Source organism: Alosa alosa, chromosome 3 (genome assembly GCF_017589495.1).
Source record: "Alosa alosa isolate M-15738 ecotype Scorff River chromosome 3, AALO_Geno_1.1, whole genome shotgun sequence".
Lineage (NCBI taxonomy): Eukaryota > Metazoa > Chordata > Actinopteri > Clupeiformes > Clupeidae > Alosa > Alosa alosa.
Genome location: NC_063191.1, coordinates 23,383,233 through 23,405,415, shown reverse-complemented (window position 1 = coordinate 23,405,415; position 22,183 = coordinate 23,383,233). Strand labels below are relative to the sequence as shown.

At 47.5% G+C, this 22,183-nt stretch overlaps 1 protein-coding gene across 1 annotated transcript; it reads left to right on the top strand.

Annotated features, from left to right (window-relative positions):
• Positions 1–8,601: 8,601 nt before the first annotated feature.
• Positions 8,602–20,328, top strand: chn1 (chimerin 1). The gene is made up of 7 exons (XM_048238331.1): positions 8,602–9,353; positions 12,098–12,182; positions 16,307–16,480; positions 17,123–17,200; positions 18,189–18,326; positions 18,859–18,964; positions 19,238–20,328. The coding sequence occupies exons 1-7, from the start codon at positions 9,099–9,101 to the stop codon at positions 19,407–19,409; spliced, it is 1,008 nt and encodes a 335-aa protein (XP_048094288.1). The 5' UTR covers positions 8,602–9,098; the 3' UTR covers positions 19,410–20,328.
• Positions 20,329–22,183: the final 1,855 nt, after the last annotated feature.

The following is a 22,183-nucleotide window of genomic DNA, read 5'->3' as shown; positions in this document are numbered from 1 at the left end:
ATACTATAGTGCACTTACACAATAAGAGTCCCTCTTCTGTGGGCAGGAAGGAACCATCAGCCTCCCATCCATTTTCCACTGACCGGCAACAACCTCCAAATGCTCATCAGCATAAAGGCACTGGGTAGACACTTAAACTTTAGGAACACTCTCCGTGCAGAGTCTATAACGACTAAGGACAGCTGTAAAATGAAACTGTCTACGCTTTACTACAAGAAGTGTTTATCTGCAAATATGACAAAATAGGAAATCGCATACTGTAGAGCATTTACACAGTAAGAGTGCCTGTCCCTGTGGTGGTGCAGGCACCAGTAGCTCCCTGTAATGGCCCAGATTGGATTAGTTACACAGTGTGCACAGTGTTTATTTCTGCACAGTTCTGTGTACAGCACCCATAAACCTCAGGTCTGTGCTCATCAAGAATCCGAGCCAAAATATTTCTTGACTACTGAATTGTGTGGGGGGAGGATCATAAACAAGCTTCCGTATAATCCTGCTTTGGTAGGCATCCTGTAAAAGCCCAAACCTCAGCTTATCCACTTATCCACAGGTAGGCGTGTGGTGCGGAAGGGCCTTTTAAACTCTGTTTTTGTTTCACATCTGCATTAGCTTAAGTCGTAAAAAGACAAAAATCACAGCACGTCAATTTTGGAAACTACTGACTCTGTGTGCTTTAGCTAGCTTGTGGCCTCCCATTGCTACTTGCACAGCGTCTGACAGCAGACAGCAGTCTGAGTGAACCCTGTGTCCGCTTATATAAAAATGATGTAAGATTTGAAGATTCCACTCCCCGGCGAGCTGGCCTATTCAGTATGGATTGCGCTGGCATTCTTGGATTTCTGTCACATCGCCCTTATCAGATTACACGCCATCGCCAGTGAATGTCTCTTGTGGAGGGAATGGCTGAGCCTACACACTGGCTTGGCCATCATTGACTGTTGATGATCTTGTGCTGTAGAGATGCTCTGAGGCGAATCACAAGACCGCCGCAGCGCGTGTGTGTGTGTGTGTGTGTGTGTGTGTGTGTGTGTGTGTGTGGGGAGGCCCTCTCCTGGTATTGTTCATTCAGGGTTGCGCGGGGGCGAGCCGTGAGAATGAGGCCTGATTTCCACCATGAGGAGGTAGTTGGCTCCTAACTCAACTCCGCTCTCTCATGGATGAGTGCTCAGTGACGAATGCAAGCACAGTAGGCAAATTGTGTTTGGGTAACGGTCATCATAATGTTTAACTGACAGCCTCTGATCTATTTGGAGCTAAAAGTTGAGTGAGGGGAGGTCCTCCAAGAGCAAGCATGTATGAGTAAATTCACACAAGTCAGTCACCCAAAATGGCTTAGTTCACAACATTAGCCACACTGAAAGTAAATTTGCGGAGCTGCCCCATGATTCAGATCTGCCCCAAAACGTTAGGGTTTCTTCCTCGTCCAATGCTAAACCTGTCCACCAAGTTTCATAAAAAATGTGCCAGTAGTTCTTATGTTGCTCTGCTTACAGACAAACAGACAGACAAACGGCTCTAAAAACATGGCCTCCTTGAAGGCAGAGATAACCTTCTGGACCTTTTTGCTGGATTGCAGTGTCCTTGCATGTGACTCATTACGTTGTTCTATATATTGGTGCATATAAAGACACACACACACACACACACACACACACACACACAGCAGGAGGATGAGCCACTGCAGTGACTACCCCCTCCCACCCCCTGTTTACACTGTGTTGTATAAGCCTGCTGTAGTTGTGCTGCCAAGGCTGCTGAGGGGGCCTCTGAATAGACCAGTCCAAAGAAAGCCACATCAAATAAAAAGCCTGAAATATTTGCCAAAGAAATGCAGAATATTTACCATACCCACATATAATAGAGCCCTAGTTAGATCAATTTTAGAATTTGAAATGCTCTCAAAATCATTTGGTAGGCCTACATCTTTGCTCTTAACCATTCAAATCATGGTCAGTGCTTCTCAGAAAAGGATTTGTGACATTTTAATCTAGATACCGCTTGACCACACAGTGTTCCCATTTTTTTTTTTTGTCGACGTTTTCCCCCTCTCACACGCTCTATCCAGTTGTTCTGTCGCAGCTGGTGTGGGGAGAGCCGGAGGGCTAATTAGACTGAGTGAGAGCCAGCCTGACATTTGCACTGCTTCTGTGGACAGATGTAGCCCTCCTCCTCAGCAACACCACTAGCCTGCAGTCTCCGGAACATTCCTCCAGGCCAGAGAGCAGACGAACACCAGTAACCTGTGTGTTTGTGTGTGTTTGCGCCTGTGTGTGTGTGTGTGTGTGTGTGTGTGTGTGTGTGTGTGTGTGTAAATGCCTGTGAGCTAGTGCAACTCAGCATGATTTTACCTGCTGCTTAGAGTTTGCTCCAGAGGACAAGGAACGAGTACATGGGGCACATTACAGCTGACATGCCAGCACATTAAACCTCATGTTCTAGTTGCCCCGGTGAAGCACATGTTCAGAAAAGCCCCTCAGTCGTGTGCTTTATGTATATATAGCTAGTGTCCGTCTCCTCCATACACTATGTTCCTCTCCCAACAAGGCTCTTTTGTTGCCGGTCGTCATGCTGCATTACTGACTCTTCTGGTCTTACTCGGAATCAAAGTCAAGTCTGGCTGTCGTCTTTAAAGTCCTGTCTAATGCCTACTTATCTCATCTGAAATGGTGGCGGCTCGGCTCAGTGGTGCCATCAAGCCCCCCGTTGTGTCCCTTCATGACTGGGTTTTCCCCGATTTCCCTTTTCCTTTCCCGGAGTATCCTCTGACAAATTTGCCCTGACGCGAAACGCTCCTTGTGGGTGTTGTAAAAATATCCGTGGCCCAGACCCCTCTGCTTACTAACTCGATGACGTTGGCTGGAGCCACTCATCGGCGGTGAGTAATTCAGGCTGTTTTCAGGTAGCTAACAGGATGGCGACGGAGCCGTTCCGTTCCTCTTGAGGGTCTGGCACTCATCTCTGTAAACACGATAAAGGCTGCCGTGAACAGGAAGTACAGGAACACTGCATTGTTCCCATGGGAAACCTGTGCCCCAGAACAGATGTTACACACACACACACACACACACACACACACACACACACACACACACACACACACACACACACACACACACACACACATACATACATACACATACAGAGTCCTTCATAGGTTTTTCTCAAAAAAAACAGTTTTCTCTCAAAAAACAGTTGACTTAATATGAATTTGTTGATTTATATTTTTGTTTCAAACAATCCCTTTTGTCCCTTCAGTTCCTTTAGCTTATAAATGTGAATAGTGTCCTGACATCTAGAATGTAGGTGATGGTAGGTTTCTTGTTAAAATGGTGTCCTTCTTAATTCAGTGCTCTGTGGTGTTGAACTGGCCTCGGTCACGCAAGGGCAGTGCTGTATCAAGCCCGCAGAAATGAACCTGCTGTCACCATGGCAGTAGGCTTGCCAGAACCCCTAAAGGAATGGGAATCCCTAACAAATCAGTTCAGTCACCCCTCTTTCTTTCTCTCTTTCTCTCTCTCTCCCTCCCTCTCTCTCCCCCACACTCTCTCTCTCTTCTCTGCAATTCCTTCTTTTCTCGCTCTAGCAGTCAAGTGGCTTTTCCTTCTCACTGCCATGCCAATGAGTTCAACCCCCACGCTGACCTAAATATCACACAAATTTCAGTTCCAGCCTGATGGTAACTAGACCTTCTGACCGCCTCTGAATGTCAATGAGAAGAGTCACCGTCTCTAACCGAAGCCATTTTGAGGACAGTCTCCAGTCCCCAGTCTCCCCCCAGTCCTCCACTAAAGGAACATGCTGAAGTGGTCAAATGCCAGTCTGCTGTTTTTCTGACCTCCCATGTTCCAGCGTGCCATAGGGCATAAGGCATCCACCCTGAGATGTTCTGCTGAGGCTTGCTGGCCGTGCCCTGATGTGGGCAGAAGTGAGGGACTGGGCAGGCGAGCAAGCGAGCGAGCGTGCGTCTCCTCTCTCTGCGGTGGTGCGTGGGAGTGGTGTTCTGCGGCACTGTTGCGTAAGCGCGATCGATCCGCCGCCGCAGTCCACAGGAGAGCAGGAGGAGACGCAGGTGCAGGAGCAGGAGGAGACGCAGGAGCAGGGAGCGGGGACACTGTGTGAACGCACAGGGCGCCTCTGCACTCCTCGCTCCAGCCCAGCGGCGCTGCTTACAGCCGTGCCTGCTCAGCTCTCTGCAGCTGTCACAGAGCCAAAGGCCGTCCTCCCTGCCACATGTTCTGCTCTCGGAGACAGGCAGTGGAGAACATCGTGTGCTTTTAACTCTCGACTGCAGATTGTGAGAAGTGAAGTTTACTCTCAACTTTTCAGCTTTCCTTTGGACGAGAAGGGAGAGCTGTATTCAGGGGAGTCTTGGAGTGCCGTGACGAGGACAGTATGTGCAGCTTATGGTTTTATACACAACCCAGGCTGTCAAGATAACACAAAAATGTAGCACTGCTACTACTGCATCAGTGACATTAACGTCATATTCCCATAACATAAATATCAGCCCCCAACTTCCCTGCAGAGGACCTCTCTTGGATGCAATAAATCAGTATGAGTGTTTGGGGATTTATTTCCTCACATGATTTAATTTTATAATAGTTATTTATTTTCTTCCATTGTGTTTGTTTATATGACTGGGAGTGTTTGGGCTAATGGCGGTTAGCTTCATCAGTGGGGTGTTCTCTGCTGTGACCTTGCTGTGAGGATGGCAGGGCGTGATAGCCGCACTCCATACATCACTGTCATGGCAACAGCCACAGCTGGGTAATCTATTTGTCTCAGGAAAGGGGGAGAAAACTGTATCATTTGTTTTTCTGCGGTTTCTGCAAAGCAAGCAAGGAATACAGAGGCTATTTCACCATACAAGATGGAGAATGGTGCTTTGGGAGTAAAGTAGAATGGGAAAGGGTTGGAGCAGAATCAAAATGGCACTTATGTTTTGCTTTAGTGAGTGTCCCTCTGTGTTTTTTTGTGCAGACGTTATTCTTAGCAGTCAGGTGTGAATGGCATACCATGCTACTGTTGTGGTTTCCACACTAACCAGAGTGAATAACCTTTGCAGTATGGTTTTGCATTTAAATTATGAGCTCCATCACAATAAAGATGCAGGGCAGAATTGAGGATAAGTGAGTGATTGTTTTCAGAAATGGACACCCCTCTACCCCCCCTTTCTCTCAGGCTGGTGGGTTTGGATGGGAAAACACACTAGAACAACGGTCCATTCTTCCCCCACCTCTTCTCCTCAGCTTGCCTTGCTGGCCGTCTTGTGTTGGGCTGCTTGTAATGTGTAATGTGTACCTCGAGGGCCCTGGGTGAATGTGGAGAGGGCAGGCCGACGGACTCGCTCCTTCCCAGGGCTGCTCTCTCACTGCCCTCTCCCCTGGTGGAAGGAGTCCTCTCCATGAAACGGCTCCCTCACAGAGAGCGAGGAGCATGGAGCTCCACCAGGCTGACTGCACCCCAGAGAGAGGCACGGATGGAAACACGATAAGGGACCAATGGAGAGAGAGAGAGAGAGAGAGAGGGAGGGAGACTGGGAGAGAGATAAGGGAGAGACAGAGGTCGGGGGGTGGAAAATCGAAAAGGGGGAAAACGGATATGAAAAAAATAGAATCTGCTCTCTGCTCCAGTTCCTAGGATAATTCCACTAACGTCAGAACGGTTGAATTTAGAATCCATCAGTTGCCTGCGGTTCTCTGCGCGTCAGATTTATGATGCCATGATTATGCATCATTTTTGATGCTGCTTATGTAACGTTGCATAACTCGCTGGCCTCGCACTCTGTTATCTGCAGAGCCCAAAGTAGTTTTCAGTGGCAAACTTTCTCCTCTGGCACCGAGCTGATTGGATGACACAACGACGACCAGATATTATTTATTTCTTTATTTCTTTGCCAGCTTGTTCGCAGAGAACAACTCGCTCCCACTTCACTCATCAGAAAGCCGTCCGCCTTTCGTCTCTCTCTCTCTCTCTCTTTTTTTTTTTCTCTTGGTGAGACAAGCGCTCCCATCAGCCATGTCAACTGTGCCCTCCAATTAAATTGTCCTCGCTTGCTCGCTCGCTCTCTATCCAAGTGGGTGCACAGGAACGCAGGCCAGCTCGATGGCACTTCCACCTGGTGATGTAACACGCCGCCGCCGTCGCTGCGTTTAACATTCGCTTATATAACGCCACCTATTTCCTCCCACTGAGGGGTGACCTCAGCGCTCTATTGCCATCTCTCCATTCCCGACTCAAGTGCTTTGAATATTGCTAGGCAACTCGCCCTCCTACGACACACTGGTGCAGCAAGGCTGTGTGCGCAAATGTGTTGTGTAACAAACTCCTTTTGATAATGAACATTTTCACTGGTCTGCGTTCAGCGTTCACAGCTTCTGGTTTTGTCCTTCAGGCATGCCTGACTGTTGCAAGGATGCCATTGTGAAATATATTGTTATTTGTCAAGTTTGACCGACTGAAACAAATGATAGTGTGAGATACTCTCCGAGGTAATTGAATGTAGGGAGGAGGGAGAGGGTTGGGGGTCAAATCACTTTGGAAAGGAGCTGTTTTTTTCCAGAACAATAGATAAACAAATTATCAGCTTGGCTTATTCAGTTAGCCGAGTCCCAGGCCCCCTCCACAATTCAAAGCCTTGGTGCTCCTCATAGAGCAGCAGCTGGATCGGGAGAGAAATGGGCTTTGCATGCCCAGATGGTTGGTTAAATTTTTTTGTTTTTGTTTTCTGGAAAGAAAGGAAGTGGCGGTGTTTGTTAACAGCACTTAGGATCCATTTCTGTGTCTGTGCTTTACGAGCCTCCGCTCAGGGAAGCGTGTCTGAAAAATGAGCAAAATCCATCAGTGTCAATTAGAGGTGGGGGTGGGGTGGGGCTGGGTGGTGATGTGCGTTCAAAGCCTGCCACATCCTGGGAGTCAAGACAGTAGTGGCGCTCCAACCAGTAGGCAACACAATTACCCTGAAAAGCCGCAGCAAAGCTCCTTGGCCCCAGAGAAGAGTTGCAGTAATGGGCTGAGTGAACAGCAGGTGAGGGGGAGCAGACTGCAGGCCCGCCCGACTCGCAGGTAGCCCGGCTGGGGTGGGGTAGTCGGGGTTGAAGTGGGTTTGGAGACGGACGCAACTGGAGGCCACAGCACCGGCTCTTTTATGTCCACCTGGAGCTCCTTTCCACAGTGGCTTGCCAGGTCGGAGGCGGCCGTTGCACTCCGCATCGATCCCGGCGCCTGTGGGAGAGGAGCCCCATTATAGCCGCGATCCTTTCATGTGCGCCGGCGTCTGGAGGAGCAGATCAGCAAATGAAAGCTCCCTGTTATTGATCACCCAGTAGACTCGCCCAGTGTGCTGTCACATCAAGCCCATTTTCACCTGTCTGTCTGTATGCCTGTCTGTATGCCTGTCTGTATGCCTGTCTGTCTGTCTGTCTGTATGCCTGTGTGTCTGCCTGCACAAAGTTCTGAGGCTCTGCACTGTGCCAGCAGAGCTTGGCTGCGTCTGAGACATGTGGCAGGAGGGATATTTGTTCCTGTGTGTTGTGTGTAGGCTGGTCTCTCTGATGGCTGTCTCTGACCAGACTGGGATTGTTTACTGCAGCAGGCTGCCTGCGAGGTGCATAATTGGCGTGTGATGAGCTTTTTCTGAGCACTGCTGTACTGTCATCTGAGAGAATCCCACTCCCGGATTAGAGCTGAGCGACATTTCAGCGCTAGTGGCAGTCTGTTGTGATGGAGACAAAGATAGTCCCGGTCCCTGCGTTGTTTCTCTTTCACATGAAATATGTTTATTTTTGTCCTCAGTAACACGCTTGGAATGAGGGTTATTTCTCTTTGGAGGCAAAGACAGTTTCCTAGTTTTTTAGTGTCTGCTCATTAACATTTTCTTTCATCTTTCTGTCCATTTGAAAGCAGACTGTTAAAATCTCCTTTACATTTTTGGGTTTAATTGATGCACATTTGAACATCTGGGTGTTCAATTCTCACATCCCTTAATGAGACCAAATTGCTGTTGCCTTTGATTTCTTTGGGATTTTTTTTCTTTCTTGTTTTTTTTTTTCCTGCTTAGCGAATCTCCCTGATAATTACCATGTCTCTGTATGGCAAGCTTTGTGTAGTGCAGGACATATTGGTTTCAGTCCAAGCAAACTGACCACAAATAGAGACAAGTTTGGAAAGGGGGGCTTCACCACCCGCTCTCCTCCTCACAAAAGGCTGGTTTGTGGAGGTGCTGCTGATTGTGGGCTGTGGAAGTGGCATGATCTGGGCAAGCTGAACAGCACCGATCTGAGCTGAACTTCTCTGAACTGAGCCCAGCACAGGGGATGATGCATGACTCATTCATTGCTCATTATCGTCCCACGCTCCCGCTCAAGTCCTTCCAAGCCTGCCTGCCGCCTCCACCACGCTCTCCCAGCGGACAACACAGGGCCGGTGGGGGCGGGGAGCAGGCCGCCATCAAGCCCTGACAGCAGCTCCCTGATTGGCTGTCGTGACCTGCCTAAGCCTGCGTGACTAGCGTTAAGGCCCTCCCCCCACTCTCTTCCTGCCTCCCTCCCTCCTCCCCTCCCTACTTCTCCCCCCCTCTCTCTCCCTCTCGACGGCAGCAGCATCCACTGGCAGTGTGCTGCTGAGCTTCCAGGGAGAATATCAGCTCTGTGCAGGGAGGACAGGATTACCACGAGCACTCATCTCGTCTGCATCTAGATGCCCACAGCGCGGGCCACTGAAGCACCCATGACTACCACAGGCTTGTGCTCTTTTCTGGACACACTGCTCAGGACTTGATAGAGTTTGCTGGCAATAATTTTCTTTGCTGCTGGTTTTTGTTTTTCTAATCTTCCCGTGTTTGGATTTTTGTGCACAGAGTTCTGAGAACAGAAGTCGCCTTCGGCGGACTTGTTTTGCTTTTAGCGGTGGTTCTTTTTGTCTTTTTCTTTCGTGGCTCGATCGTGTCCAAAACCTGGAAAATGCAAGAAATATGTCGTCTTACAGGATAACTCAATAGAATAGAGGAATTTTCTCTCTCTCTCTGTCGCGCCATCTCATTTGACAAAGCTCCTACTCTCTCTCGGCCTCAGTAGTGTAGACTAGCACACAGTATCAAAATGCCGTCCAGAGAGTCCTACTCGGTACGCAAGGGGGAGAAGTCCCTGGTCCAGAGTAAGTCCAAGCAGGAGAGTAACCAGCAGGACATCCTGGCCGCTGCTCTGGGCATGCGGATGGGACCACAGAAGCCTCCCGCCACCATCTGGCAACCTCTCAAACTCTTTGCCTATTCACAGCTCACCTCGCTGGTGCGCCGAGCCACGCTCAAGGAGACGGACCGCGCGCCCAAGTACGAGAAAGTCCACAACTTCAAGGTAAGCCACAACAACACTCGCCCTCATCATTAGCTGTCTGTCTGTTCCTATCATGCATTGCTGTGAGTGGTGTTTGTGTGGAGGCTAGCTGTAGAGGAGGAGGGTTTGGTTGGGTTTCTATGGTTGCGCTGGGCTAGAGGGGAAGCTCTCTCCCTAGGAGACCAAGAGAAGGAGGGAAGGGGGGGGGGGGGAGTGAGTCTGGGGGTGTTGTGGACTGAAAGGAAGCGGACCCCTCAAACAAGGACTGTTGTGGGTCTGTTCAGAGAGCCTTTTTCAAAAAACAAATCTGTTGGGCTGTGTGTGCGCTGCCGCGGACTGTGTGGGGTGGCAGATGGGGGAGATTAGGCTGTAGTAGGGGCAACCATTTAGGGGGGTGTGCCTGTGCGTGTGTGTGTGTGTGTGTGTGTGTGTGTGTGTGTGTGTGTGTGTGTGTGCCTCAGTCAGCAGCCCCACTCACTCACTCCCTGGCTGGCTCGCGGCTGGTTAATGAAGAAGTGGAAGCGAAGGTACCTCTGTGGCCTGATGGAAGTGCTGACTCCTCCAGAGCCCCTGTGTGTGTGTGTGTGTGTGTGTGTGTGTTAGTAATGGACTCCTAGGCAGCACTCTCTTGCTCCCCATTCACACAGCTCAGCTCAGCACAGCACAGCGTAGCACACAGCCAGGCTCACACACTCCATCACCGGCAACAGCAACAACAAACACGAGCCCACAGTTAAACGAAGGACCCAACAGACACCACATACCACAAAGGGAAAGAACTAATATCACCACTAAGCTACTAATTCGTTTTGCATGCCTTTGTGATAATTCTAAAGTGGAGGGATGCATTTGGTTGCTTTATTTCTTTACTGACATATGAAATACAGAAACATTCAATGCGTCTATCCAGAAACCGCCCCCATCAAGCCACAAGGGGAAAAAACAATTCCATCTCCATAAGAGCTAACTGTATTCAGATGCTCTATTAGTGCAGTGCAGCGTAGCCCAAATATTCTCATGGAGGCTCCTTTGGGGTCTGTGTTGCGAGTTCCCCTCCTCCAAGGCTTTTTTAGAGCCAGGCTTTTTCTATTGAATCACCTGGTCCTCTCCCTGTGCTTGCTGCCTTCATGGCTGATTAGCTGCGAGTGGCCCCCTGCCCTGGATATCCCTCACAGGAGAGCTCAGGTCCCCCTGCCATCCAGGAAAGTGCTGGTGTCTCATCCCCAGACAAACAGGGCCAGTGGCGCTCCATGATTGGCTGCGCTGTTACCTGGTGGAGTGTGTCACGCTGGCTTGCAGCAGCCACCTCGCTCGCTTGCTGCTCCTTAATTGGTTGAGTGGATTAGGCGTGTGGGCAGATTTGACCACGACTGTGATCGACGCCTCGCAACTTTACCAGCCGGATAATCCGTCCCCCCTCCTCCTCATCGGGCTGCTTCCCTCTTGGGGCGCGTGTTTTTGGGGAGACTCTTTGTGCGAGTGTGAGTGTGTGTATGTCTTTGTGTGTCAGTGAGGTGCTGTGTAAGTGTGTTGATGGTTGTGTGCATGATGTGTTTGTGTTTAGTTTTTGTGTTTTTGTGTGTGTGTGTGTTTTTGTGTGTGTGTGTGTGTGTGTGTGTGTGTGTGTGTGTGTGTGTGTGTGTGTGTTAGTAATGGACTCCTAGGCAGCACTCTCTTGCTCCCCATTCACACAGCTCAGCTCAGCACAGCACAGCGTAGCACACAGCCAGGCTCACACACTCCATCACCGGCAACAGCAACAACAAACACGAGCCCACAGTTAAACGAAGGACCCAACAGACACCACATACCACAAAGGGAAAGAACTAATATCACCACTAAGCTACTAATTCGTTTTGCATGCCTTTGTGATAATTCTAAAGTGGAGGGATGCATTTGGTTGCTTTATTTCTTTACTGACATATGAAATACAGAAACATTCAATGCGTCTATCCAGAAACCGCCCCCATCAAGCCACAAGGGGAAAAAACAATTCCATCTCCATAAGAGCTAACTGTATTCAGATGCTCTATTAGTGCAGTGCAGCGTAGCCCAAATATTCTCATGGAGGCTCCTTTGGGGTCTCGTAGCGAGTTTCCCCCTCCTCCAAGGCTTTTTAGAGCCAGGCTTTTCTATTGAATCACCTGGTCCTCTCCCTGTGCTTGCTGCCTTCATGGCTGATTAGCTGCGAGTGGCCCCCTGCCCTGGATATCCCTCACAGGAGAGCTCAGGTCCCCCTGCCATCCAGGAAAGTGCTGGTGTCTCATCCCCAGACAAACAGGGCCAGTGGCTCCATGATTTAATGCGCTGTTACCTGGTGGAGTGTGTCAAGCTGGCTTGCAGCAGCCACCTGCTTCGCTTGCTGCTCCTTAATTGGTTGAGTGGATTAGGCGTGTGGGCAGATTTGACCCGCGACTGTGATCGGCAGCCTAACTTACCAGCCGGATAATCCGTCCCCCCTCCTCCTCATCGGGCTGCTTCCCTCTTGGGGCGCGTGTTTTTGGGGAGACTCTTTGTGCGAGTGTGAGTGTGTGTATGTCTTTGTGTGTCAGTGAGGTGCTGTGTAAGTGTGTTGATGGTTGTGTGCATGATGTGTTTGTGTTTAGTTTTTGTGTTTTTGTGTGTGTGTGTGTGTTTGTGTGTGTGTGTGTGTGTGTGTGTGTGTGTGTGTGTGTGTGTGTGTGTGTGTGTGTGTGTGTGTTAAATAAAGAATTCAAATATATGTTTGTGTGTGTGTTAGAGACTGACCTTCTGACTTCTTGCAGGTCCACACGTTCCGAGGACCTCACTGGTGTGAATACTGTGCCAACTTTATGTGGGGGCTTATCGCTCAGGGAGTCAAATGTGCAGGTACAATACACACACACACACACACACACACACACACACACACACACACACCACTGGGACTACGCTTGAGAAATACATCAGTCAAAGTTTATGTAACAGCATCATTCAGAGTTGAATGTGGGTAACCTCAATTCCAGCTGAAGTGAAAGTTTAATGTGTCATAATGTGTTGCATAAACCCGGCAGATGACAGAGTTGTGTAACAGGACAGAATGAGGACTTATATCGTGCTGTACATCTCAGATTAAGAGTGTTGACATTAATGCATTTCACTAATGTACTCGCTGATGGCTTCTCTTGAGCTCCAGTCTCGCTAAGACTGAAGGAAGACTGTGCTTGCCTATGCATTTCCACCAGCACAACAATGATGGATGAGCTTGCACACAGGAATGCTCAGATGAGGGCTTTTAAATATGCATTTAATTATTGCCTATATATATGTGAGAGGAAGGGGGGGTGCTTTTTTAGCCTCATTTAACTCCAGCTGAACATTTATATAAGTACCACATACAGGGTCTGATGATGGATTGATGTTCAATCAGTATGGCACCATTTAAAATCCTTTTGTTCTGCTTTATCTGTGTAATGATTGTGGCTCACTGTTGCTTATTTTTCTGTTTTTATATCTATATTACTGTCGCACAACAGCATAATCAGTCTTTATGCTGGATGATGAAATATCAGCTCTGTATTTGAAAGCCATTTAGGAAGGACATTAATGGAGCATCCTTTGTTACCAGTTCCCCAACTGTTTGATGAAAAAAAAATAAAAAATGTTATCCAATTTAGTAAAATTGGATGATTTATCATGTTATTCATCAGAAACATAATAATGGGGTTAAATCTGAATGGAATCGGGAAAGCATCATGCCTTTATTATGGTGCGATATGCACCCAGTACCCCCTAAGGCATGTAGTGCAATCTGCATGATGCAATCATTTACTCACAGTCTGTATTCCAAAAGAGACTGTCTGTATGGCACGGAAATCTCCGGCACTATTTCTTATTTCTATTTTTTCCACCCACAATGAATGAGGGAACTGGTATCAGAATGTGGAAATGAAATGGACCGATGTGTGTGTATTTTATGTTTTATTTATAGGACAAAGTGAGCGACACATATGTTTTCAGATACTCTGTGGATGAATTATTTATGAATTGATTTTGAAAGCAGCTTGCGTTCAAAGCGCTGATTTATTGGAGGTGCTCTTTGCCGAGTGCTTGTTTCCTCCGCATGCGTTCTCTGTTTCCCTCTCCCCTTCCCATTGACGAAGTGATGATGGTAGAAAGTAGGACAGCGAAGTCTTATTTGATGTTTAAATTTGCTCTCGGGCTTGGGAGGGAGAATGAGGAGTGGAGCTGTGCCCTCCCCTCTCTTTTTGGAGGGGGTACGTGTGAACAGTTTTTGGGCTGGTGCCAGCGAGTTGTCCCCTGCCTCTGTGTGTTGTGCCACATTTCCTCATCAGAGAACAACCCCCTGCTCTCCACACACTCTCTCTCTCTCTCTCTCTCTCTTTCTCCCATGAGCACACACACACACACACACACACACACACCACCCCCAGCCTCATGCCATCATGCTTGTGAAGAAAAACAAAGCTGGCATGCCTCTGTAATGAGGAGAGAGGCAGTGCGCCATGGGGATGGAGCTCTATTCCACACACACACACACACATACACACACACACACACACACACACACACACACACACACATACATACACACACATAAAAACACACACACACACACATACACACATTCTCTATTCACTCAAGGACACATACAGACGCACACACATGAACACATTGAAATTCAGCTGCCTCAGCCCAGGCTGGTTTTCAATGCGTCTCCCATTGCCTTTCTGTGGGGAGCGGTGGCTGCTGTACAATGGTGGTGGCAGCGCAGCCCTTCCCCTGGTATGATCCTCAGCACCGCGCATAAACAGAGCAGAGAGCAGGCAGGGGGAAGAGGGGCTCCTCCACACTAGGTCAGCGCATAGAGAAAAGGGGTCCTGACATTGGAATGAGGTGCTTATGAGCCCCTGGTGGCCTACCCCCCTTTAGCCTCACCTTCAGTATTCTAGCCACAAACCACCCCACCAACCCCCAACCCCCTCAGCCAGCCAGCCATCCATCCACCTGCCAGCCCAAGCTCATCTTCCAGACAACGGCGTTTCACCATGGCGACGGTGCTGATGCTCCGCCACCGCCTCTGGGGCCCCCAGACTGTCCCCAGGGGTGTGTCCTCTCCCAGCCCACCTGGGACCCAGGGTCACCCCTGAGCTGGCGGGCGGAGCACGCCCACGGTGGACCTCCGCTGCTTTATAAAGGGAACACACCAACGGGGGTGCCCTCTATGAAAAGCCGTGTCTCCTTCCACAGCATTGAGGCCTGTCTCTCCTTAAGTAATTACATTTCTGCACTGCTGAATTCAAATGAAGGCTGGACTCCTCAAGGGGCCTTTATTTTAATCAACCAATGTCATTTTTTTTTTCCGGTTGAAGTCTGCATTTTCTTTTTTTTTCCATTTCAGCAGTCAGCACAATGTTTTCCATTTCCCCCCATCTCGTTTTAATTTGGTACATAATAGAAGCATGCCACGGTGCGTCTTTTAGATGTACTGTAGCAGAACGGGAGGGGGACATTTTTCAGGCCTTTCTATTCGATCACCAAATTTCATCTGATTAAGAGGAGATTTGGGGGAAGCCTGTGTGTTTTTTTTTTCCCCCTTTTAATGTGCTGAGCTCTTTTAGAGAACTTGAAAGCGGAGTGCCGCTGGAAGCTTGAAAGAGATGGCCCATTTAAAGGCAGGGAAATGAGGTCTAGTGTAGCCCGCAGCGCGCTGAGGCACTGCCTCCACGGCCATTGTGCGCAGGCACAGATTTGGACGAGAGTGGGCCCTGCCAGCCCCACACTATCTCCCTTTTTTCTCTCTTTCTCCCTCTCCTTCAGGCCACATTGTTTTCAGTGAGCCTTTAATTCTCCCTAAGAGCCCCCCCCCCCCCTTTCCCCTCACACAACACAAAGCAGAGCGGCCTCTCTCTCTCTCTCTCTTTCCCTCCCTCTCTGTGTCTCTCTAACTCCTCAGCATCTGTTCTCACTGGGCTGCTGCCTGCCGCTGCCTCCCTGCATGGTGGGAACATGGTGGACATGTCTCTGGAGCAGCTGGCCACCTCCACTCAGGCCCCAGACAGAGCAGAGCTCCTTTCAGAGGGGGAACTCTGGCTTGTCAAGTGTAGTGTAAAATGTTGATTTGGGCTGGTCTCGCCTGTGTTGGAGAGTGCGCAGCGAGGATGAGTTGGTATTAGTGTAATAGCACCACAGAAAGCCGCTTATTCGCTAGCTCTCACATGTTCCCTTGATTGATTCTTACTTGGCTCGCGAGCAAGCGCTGAGGACATGTGTGTATGTCTGTGGGGTTCTGTGGAGAGTGTTTATATGAATCGGGGTAAAATCAGGATATTTAACCTCACGATTCTGTAAACAATCAAGGTAATCGTTTATGTTTTCCTGTTAAACAAGCTGTGTACACATTTGTGGTTTTAGTGAATAGATGTTGTCGTCTTTGTTTTGCTCGGGTCTTTGGTTTGTTTACATTTTTCCAATTTGTTTTTCAGTATGAAATTTTCTTTTAAATATTATATTTTTGTCAAATATCTATATTTTTAGTGCTAAAATGTTGAGGAATTTACGGGGTTTGGTACTGCATGCATTTTACATGAGGTTCCTTTGTTTGCTGGACATTTGCTGAAGTGTTTCAAGGTGACACTGGTAATGTCATTGGCAGCCAATCAAAAAGTGATGACATCGGCTGTGAGCGGATGCTCAAGTGGTCAATGAAACTACGTAGGCAGTTCTATTGATCACAGGGACTGAAACCACAGCAAAGCCATGAGTGGAACTAAAGCCCGTCACAGCACATATGCTAAGCATGAATAGCAAACAGCAGAAATATTTATCACAAGGTCTACAGGGAGAACATTTCAGAGACCTATAGGAACCCTCTACAACAGCGTATTATTGCATCTAGTATGCACATGACTATTTTGCACATAAACATTCTCATATTTTCTGCTTACTGACCTTTTTAATTTAATTTTTTTTTGGTTTGTCCTCATTTCCAGATTGCGGTTTGAATGTCCATAAGCAGTGCTCGAAAATGGTGCCCAACGACTGCAAGCCTGACCTAAAGCATGTGAAGAAAGTGTACAGCTGTGACCTGACCACCCTGGTGAAGGCCCACAATAGCAAGCGGCCCATGGTGGTGGACATGTGCATACGGGAGATTGAGTCCAGAGGTAGGCAGCACTCATACATATACACACACATACACACACGAACACACATACATTTGCACACACACACACACAAACACACACATACATTTGCACACAAACACACACACAAACTCATACATATACATACACACACGAACACACACACACACATACATTTGCACACACACACACACACACACACATACATATGCACACACACACACACATACATATGCACACACACACACACATACATATGCACACAAACACATACACATACATATACACACACACACACAACAACACACACACACACACACACACACACATGAACACACAAACACACACACACACGAACACACACACACACATACATATGCGCAGACAGACACACACATGGGTGCACATAAACACATGAACATAGTGAAACATGCATAATAAATATGCATACACATGCCCACAATCAACTTTGGCAACATATACATAAACATGCCCATATGCTCAAAAGCACACACACATGTGCATATAAACACATAGATGTTAGATTGTGATGGTTTGTTTTATATGTTTTCGATGAAGAAATGCATAGAGCCATGTTTTTATTTGAAAACACTATAGTGTTTAAACATTGAAATAATTGTGAAGCTTCTCCTTCTCTTCCAGGCTTGAAGTCAGAGGGAATCTACCGGGTGTCTGGATTCAGTGATTTGATAGAAGATGCCAAGCTGACGTTCGACAGAGGTACAGCACCTCTTGCTTGTCATGTACAGTCCTGTTCTCGGTGGGAAAGTTCACTGTCCATGTGCCATTTTTAGGTCAACCTGCTTTTAAATGCTGAAGTGAGGCCCTTTGTGTTAGAATGCTGTATATGCTGCATTACGACACATGAGCTTAAGGTCCATCTGTGTGCGGTGGGGATTGGCAGCAGCAGTGGCTGTTCTTTCTGTTCTGTTCCGTTCTGCTCAGCCTCTCATCAGTAAACATGGAGCTCAGTGACAGGCTCAAGCTCAGCTAGGCAAAACCCCTCTCGAAATGTCACCCCCCGCAAGAAAGGATTCTGCACAAACTCCCCCCAATCTGCAGGGGCTCTCCAGAATGCATGAGAAATGGAGATGAGCCCCCTCTCTTATCTACCCCACTCTGAGCACAGGGGGCTGCAGCGCAGCAGTGGCTAGCCAGTGGGATTATGGGAAAGCCTCGAGCCATGGTCGCCTCGCTGGGAGGCTGGGGGAAGTAGATGACCCGTGGCAGTATGTCAGGGCAGCGCTCTCGCTTTCTTTCCCTCTACACACACACACACACACACACACACACACACACACACACACACACACACACACACACACACACACACAGGCCTGCAGCAGATCTAGGCCACGCTCCGCACTGAGGCCCGTCAGGCACGCCCCAAGACTGCAGTCAGCAGAACTAGGCCCAGCCTTTGATGACCCTTTAGAAATTAGAGCGCCCACATAGCCACACCGCCGCAAAGACGCTTGTCCAAACGCATTCTGTCTCAGGGGCTGGTTCTCTGAGACGGCGGGGAGAAGAAAAACGCCCACCTCTCGTGTGAGCGCCTGAGACAGAAAAGCCTGTCTCTCTTCCAACTGTCTCTCTTCCAACTGTCTCTCTTCCAACTCCCAGATTCACGTTCGGTGTTTTTGTTCAACACTTTCATCTTCTGTTCTCCGGTGTGTAACGTGACGTCTTTTCTCATGTCCCCACCCAGATGGTGAGAAGGCGGACATCTCTGTGAATGTTTATGAAGATATCAACATCATCACCGGGGCGCTTAAGCTGTACTTCAGGGACTTGCCCATCCCCGTCATCACGTACGACGCCTATCCCAAGTTCATCGAGGCCGCAAGTAAGTATACAGCAGCAGCAGAGTCCATTTGCCTAGCATGGCCAGGAGACTCCAGCCTGATTGCATTATTTCCAGCCCACACGGTGATTTGTTGCACATTTACTGTGCCCATGACTCTGGGGCTGGGGGTATCAGATTAGGGTGGAAATTCGGCACAGTAATTCCACCGAGCGTGATAATTGCATCAAGTGAGCGCTTTACCCATTGCCGTCTCCATGGAAATGTAAGGCTTAGGCCTGACATTTTTTTTGTTGAATATCACCATAGCTCTCAGGCTCTCTTAATAACCTTCCCCCCAAACCCAATTCAATTCTCCTACTTTTTTCATTTGAGAAAGTAGTTACTGAAGTGATTGATAAAGACAGCTTCCCAGCTCTGAGCTGTTTGCTACCATGGCAGAAATGTGTTATTTTCCGCCTCCGCATGACGCACAGAGGCAGAGAGGAGAGGCCTGTGGACAGTCAGGCCACTGTGTGCTGCTGCTTTGGTGACTGGCTGATGGTGACTGTGATTGTTTTGTGTGTGTGTTTAGAGTTTACGGACCTTGACGAGCGTCTGGAGGCACTGCACGAGGCTCTGAAGCTGCTGCCGCCGGCACACCACGAGACGCTGCGCTATCTCATGGCCCACCTCAAAAGGTTCGCATCCCATCCATTACACACACCCCTGCTGAGTCCTGTCCAGACACGCCCGTTTCCCCTCACTCTCCACTCCTCCCTCAACACAACACTCTCCTTCCATTTTCTTCTCCACTCCTTCACCTGGTGCAGTCTCGTCCTCCTTTGTTCACTTCTCCCTTCTGGCATGTTCTTGTTCCGTAAAATCTTTGTGTTTGACTGCTTGTTTTCTCCATAGCCTGCCATAGCTCTGTCTGACCTGGGTCATTACTGTGTTTCTCTTGTTGTTTTCAGGGTGACCCAAAATGAGAAGGACAACTTGATGAACGCAGAAAACCTCGGCATCGTCTTTGGGCCGACCCTCATGCGAGCGCCCGACCTGGATGCCATGACGGCCCTCAACGACATCCGCTACCAACGCCAGGTGGTGGAGACCCTCATCAAGAACGAGGACATCCTGTTTTAAATTCACAGCCGCGCCCTGCCTCCAAACCTCCAACATGAAGGAATCAAAGAAACGCTTTTGATACAGGACAGATTGACTCTGTCTGGTATTTTGATTTTCTTTCTTTGGTGCAAAGACTTGAACCTTTTGAAGGACCCTATGTCATTCTAGTCTCAGTGGCTCCGCGCTCAGTGGATGCAGTACTAACACTCAGCCTCACTTTCATTCTTTTCTCTCTGTTTCATGGCTGTGGATTATGGACCTTAATCTTGCATGTCTTCCTCCCCATTTTTGTCGGGGGTTTGTTGAGAAACGCAGACTTTGCAGAGCAGATTTTGCAGAGTGTCTTTATTTTGGATAGCTTCGTAGCCGTAACCCCAGCATGTGTTCTCTCTCTCCTTTTTTTAAAATTGTGAAGTTCAAAAGCATTGTGACTGTGCTTTTATTTAATTTTTTTATTTTGTCCTGTGGATGTACAGTAGCTCCCGGTTGACCGAAAGGGCAAATTGTTTTTGTGAAACATTGTCTACAGTACCTGGATGTAATAGATAAGGTTTAATCAATCACTCATCAATTTCTCTCCAATCAATTTCTCTTGATAACCACTTCTCTCTGCCTCTTAGGTTTTTATATGCAGTATCATGTCAGGTGGATTTCAGAGCCTCCTATTTAAACAGACAACAATCAACGTTTTTACTGTTAATATTTCATTTGTGCTTGACTCACTCACCTCAAATTCTATTGCACTCCACCTCCAACCTTATTTGTACAGCTCCTGATTTCATTGTAATGCTTTTGTTTGATTTGTATTAGATTTTGCGCATGGAAACGTTAATTTATTAAACTTTACTTTACTAGAAATCTGTGTACAGAGCCAACTAATTGATTTGGTTGCACACAATAAAGTAATCCATGTTTTGAGCCATTTTTTTATATCAAACCCGTGATTGTTATTCATGGTTATTATTTCCATTTCGCTGCTGTTAATGAACCTGCAGCAGTAATACACAGAGAATGACCTTGACGTTTGGGCCCGGCTGCGTTGTTTGTGTACATATTTAGACTGACATCCAGCCATCTCTGTAAACGAAGTCATGTGACTCCCGCCAGCAGACCCCTCAATCTCCATGTCCGTCATGCTCATTCGGTGGGAGATGAGGATGGACCTGACAGGACCTCAGGCACCGTCCTCTCTCCGCAGCGAGGGGATTTTTAATTGCTGGATACATATGCATACAGTGTCACTTGGGATTTACTGCATTTAGTGTTTAATTATACCACAGGCAATGTTTTTCCACACCCACACACTGACGTGCAGTCAGGCCTTATCTCCCACATTCACAGATGTATGTGCAAAATATTACCTGCCTACATGTGCAAGTGAAAGAGAATTAATGGATTTTAAATATATTATATCAAAATTTTGTTTGCATTTAGTCACTGTAATCATCAGATAACCCAAGGAGAGCTGATTGTGTTCCTAGGCTGCAGAAAGAGAGCACCTTCCTCTTGGCAGTAGAGACTGCAGCTGGCATTTGCTAATTTGCCATGAAATCTCATTAAATCATGCACCATTGTTCTGCGCCGTAATTGTGGAAACCGTAGCTTTGATGTAGGATTATTAAAAGCCATAAAGCCTGACAAGACCTGACCTTTCTTAGTTTACCACCTCCTGTTCTCTTTCTGTATTCGACCCATGTAGGATGTAATGTGCACGTATGGTTTGTGCACACTTTTTAATACGTTAAGACATTTATTGTTGATATCCGTTTGTTGTGGCTTCCTGAATGAACTTCATAAACGACTTGAGAATTCAAGTTCAGCATGTAGGCTATATTGACAATAACATACATTTAGTGGTAATTGTTAGCATGAAAAACTTAATTGGATGTTAATTTGCAAAGAACTGAGGCAAGTATTCAATTAGATGCTCCGGTCACATGCTTAGCCTACAACTGTGTAACATACAAAATTATTTATTTTTCTATGATTTCATCATCTTTTCATTGTTTAAACCCAACAGTTAAATTGTGCACACTAGTTTGCATTGTTCCCACAGAATTGTATTGGAGTTATCTATTCTACTGATAATGTGGCTTAATGTGGCTACATGCCTCTCACTTATAAATGTCACATCATTTTCCCCACATTAATTATGGGATTGTTTTATGATTTGGAATGTTATGGTCCCTCTGATCCATAAGACTGACCTTTCTTTGTTGATTGAACTGAGATGCAGCGACATTTCTGTGCTCAGAATGCTGACCCACATAGCTAAATGCTAATGCATACTGAAATATTAAAACGGCCTCTGATTATTCACAGGAAAATGTGGGACGACTTTTTCTGTGATTTCCAGTGTTTCACCCACTTCACCCAAATGCTCTGCTTTTTTTTGAGGCACGTCATCGCTGAAGAGAACATAGCTTAGTTGGTTGAGACGCATAACAGCCAGGTAGGCCTACTCTCAAACACATTTTTGTTTCGCTAGGCTATAATTATCACGTTTATATTTAGTGTGCGAACACCTTCAGGGTGAACTTGCCCATGGGGCTCTTGCAGCCACATGCAGTAAGTGGAAGAATGTTAAACATGTAACCTCTCACTGACAGTTCTATCTTTAAAAGAAACATGTTATGTAAAAAATATCCCCTCTAACACTGTAATCTCTGCCATGGAAATGGTAATCTACATAAGCCCAGCTGCCACAGACACACTCAGAGCAGGGCTGTACATAGTGTGGCATCTCAGCCTGTGGGTATTCCACACCAACTACACAAGATCTGTTTGTAAAA

Coding starts and splice junctions, on each gene's coding strand:
- chn1 (XM_048238331.1), top strand. CDS start 9,099: ATGCCGTCCAGAGAGTCCTACTCGGTACGCAAGGGGGAGAAGTCCCTG. Junction 16,481..17,122: donor ACGGGAGATTGAGTCCAGAG/GTAGGCAGCACT, acceptor CTTCTCTTCCAG/GCTTGAAGTCAGAGGGAATC. Junction 17,201..18,188: donor CAAGCTGACGTTCGACAGAG/GTACAGCACCTC, acceptor GTCCCCACCCAG/ATGGTGAGAAGGCGGACATC.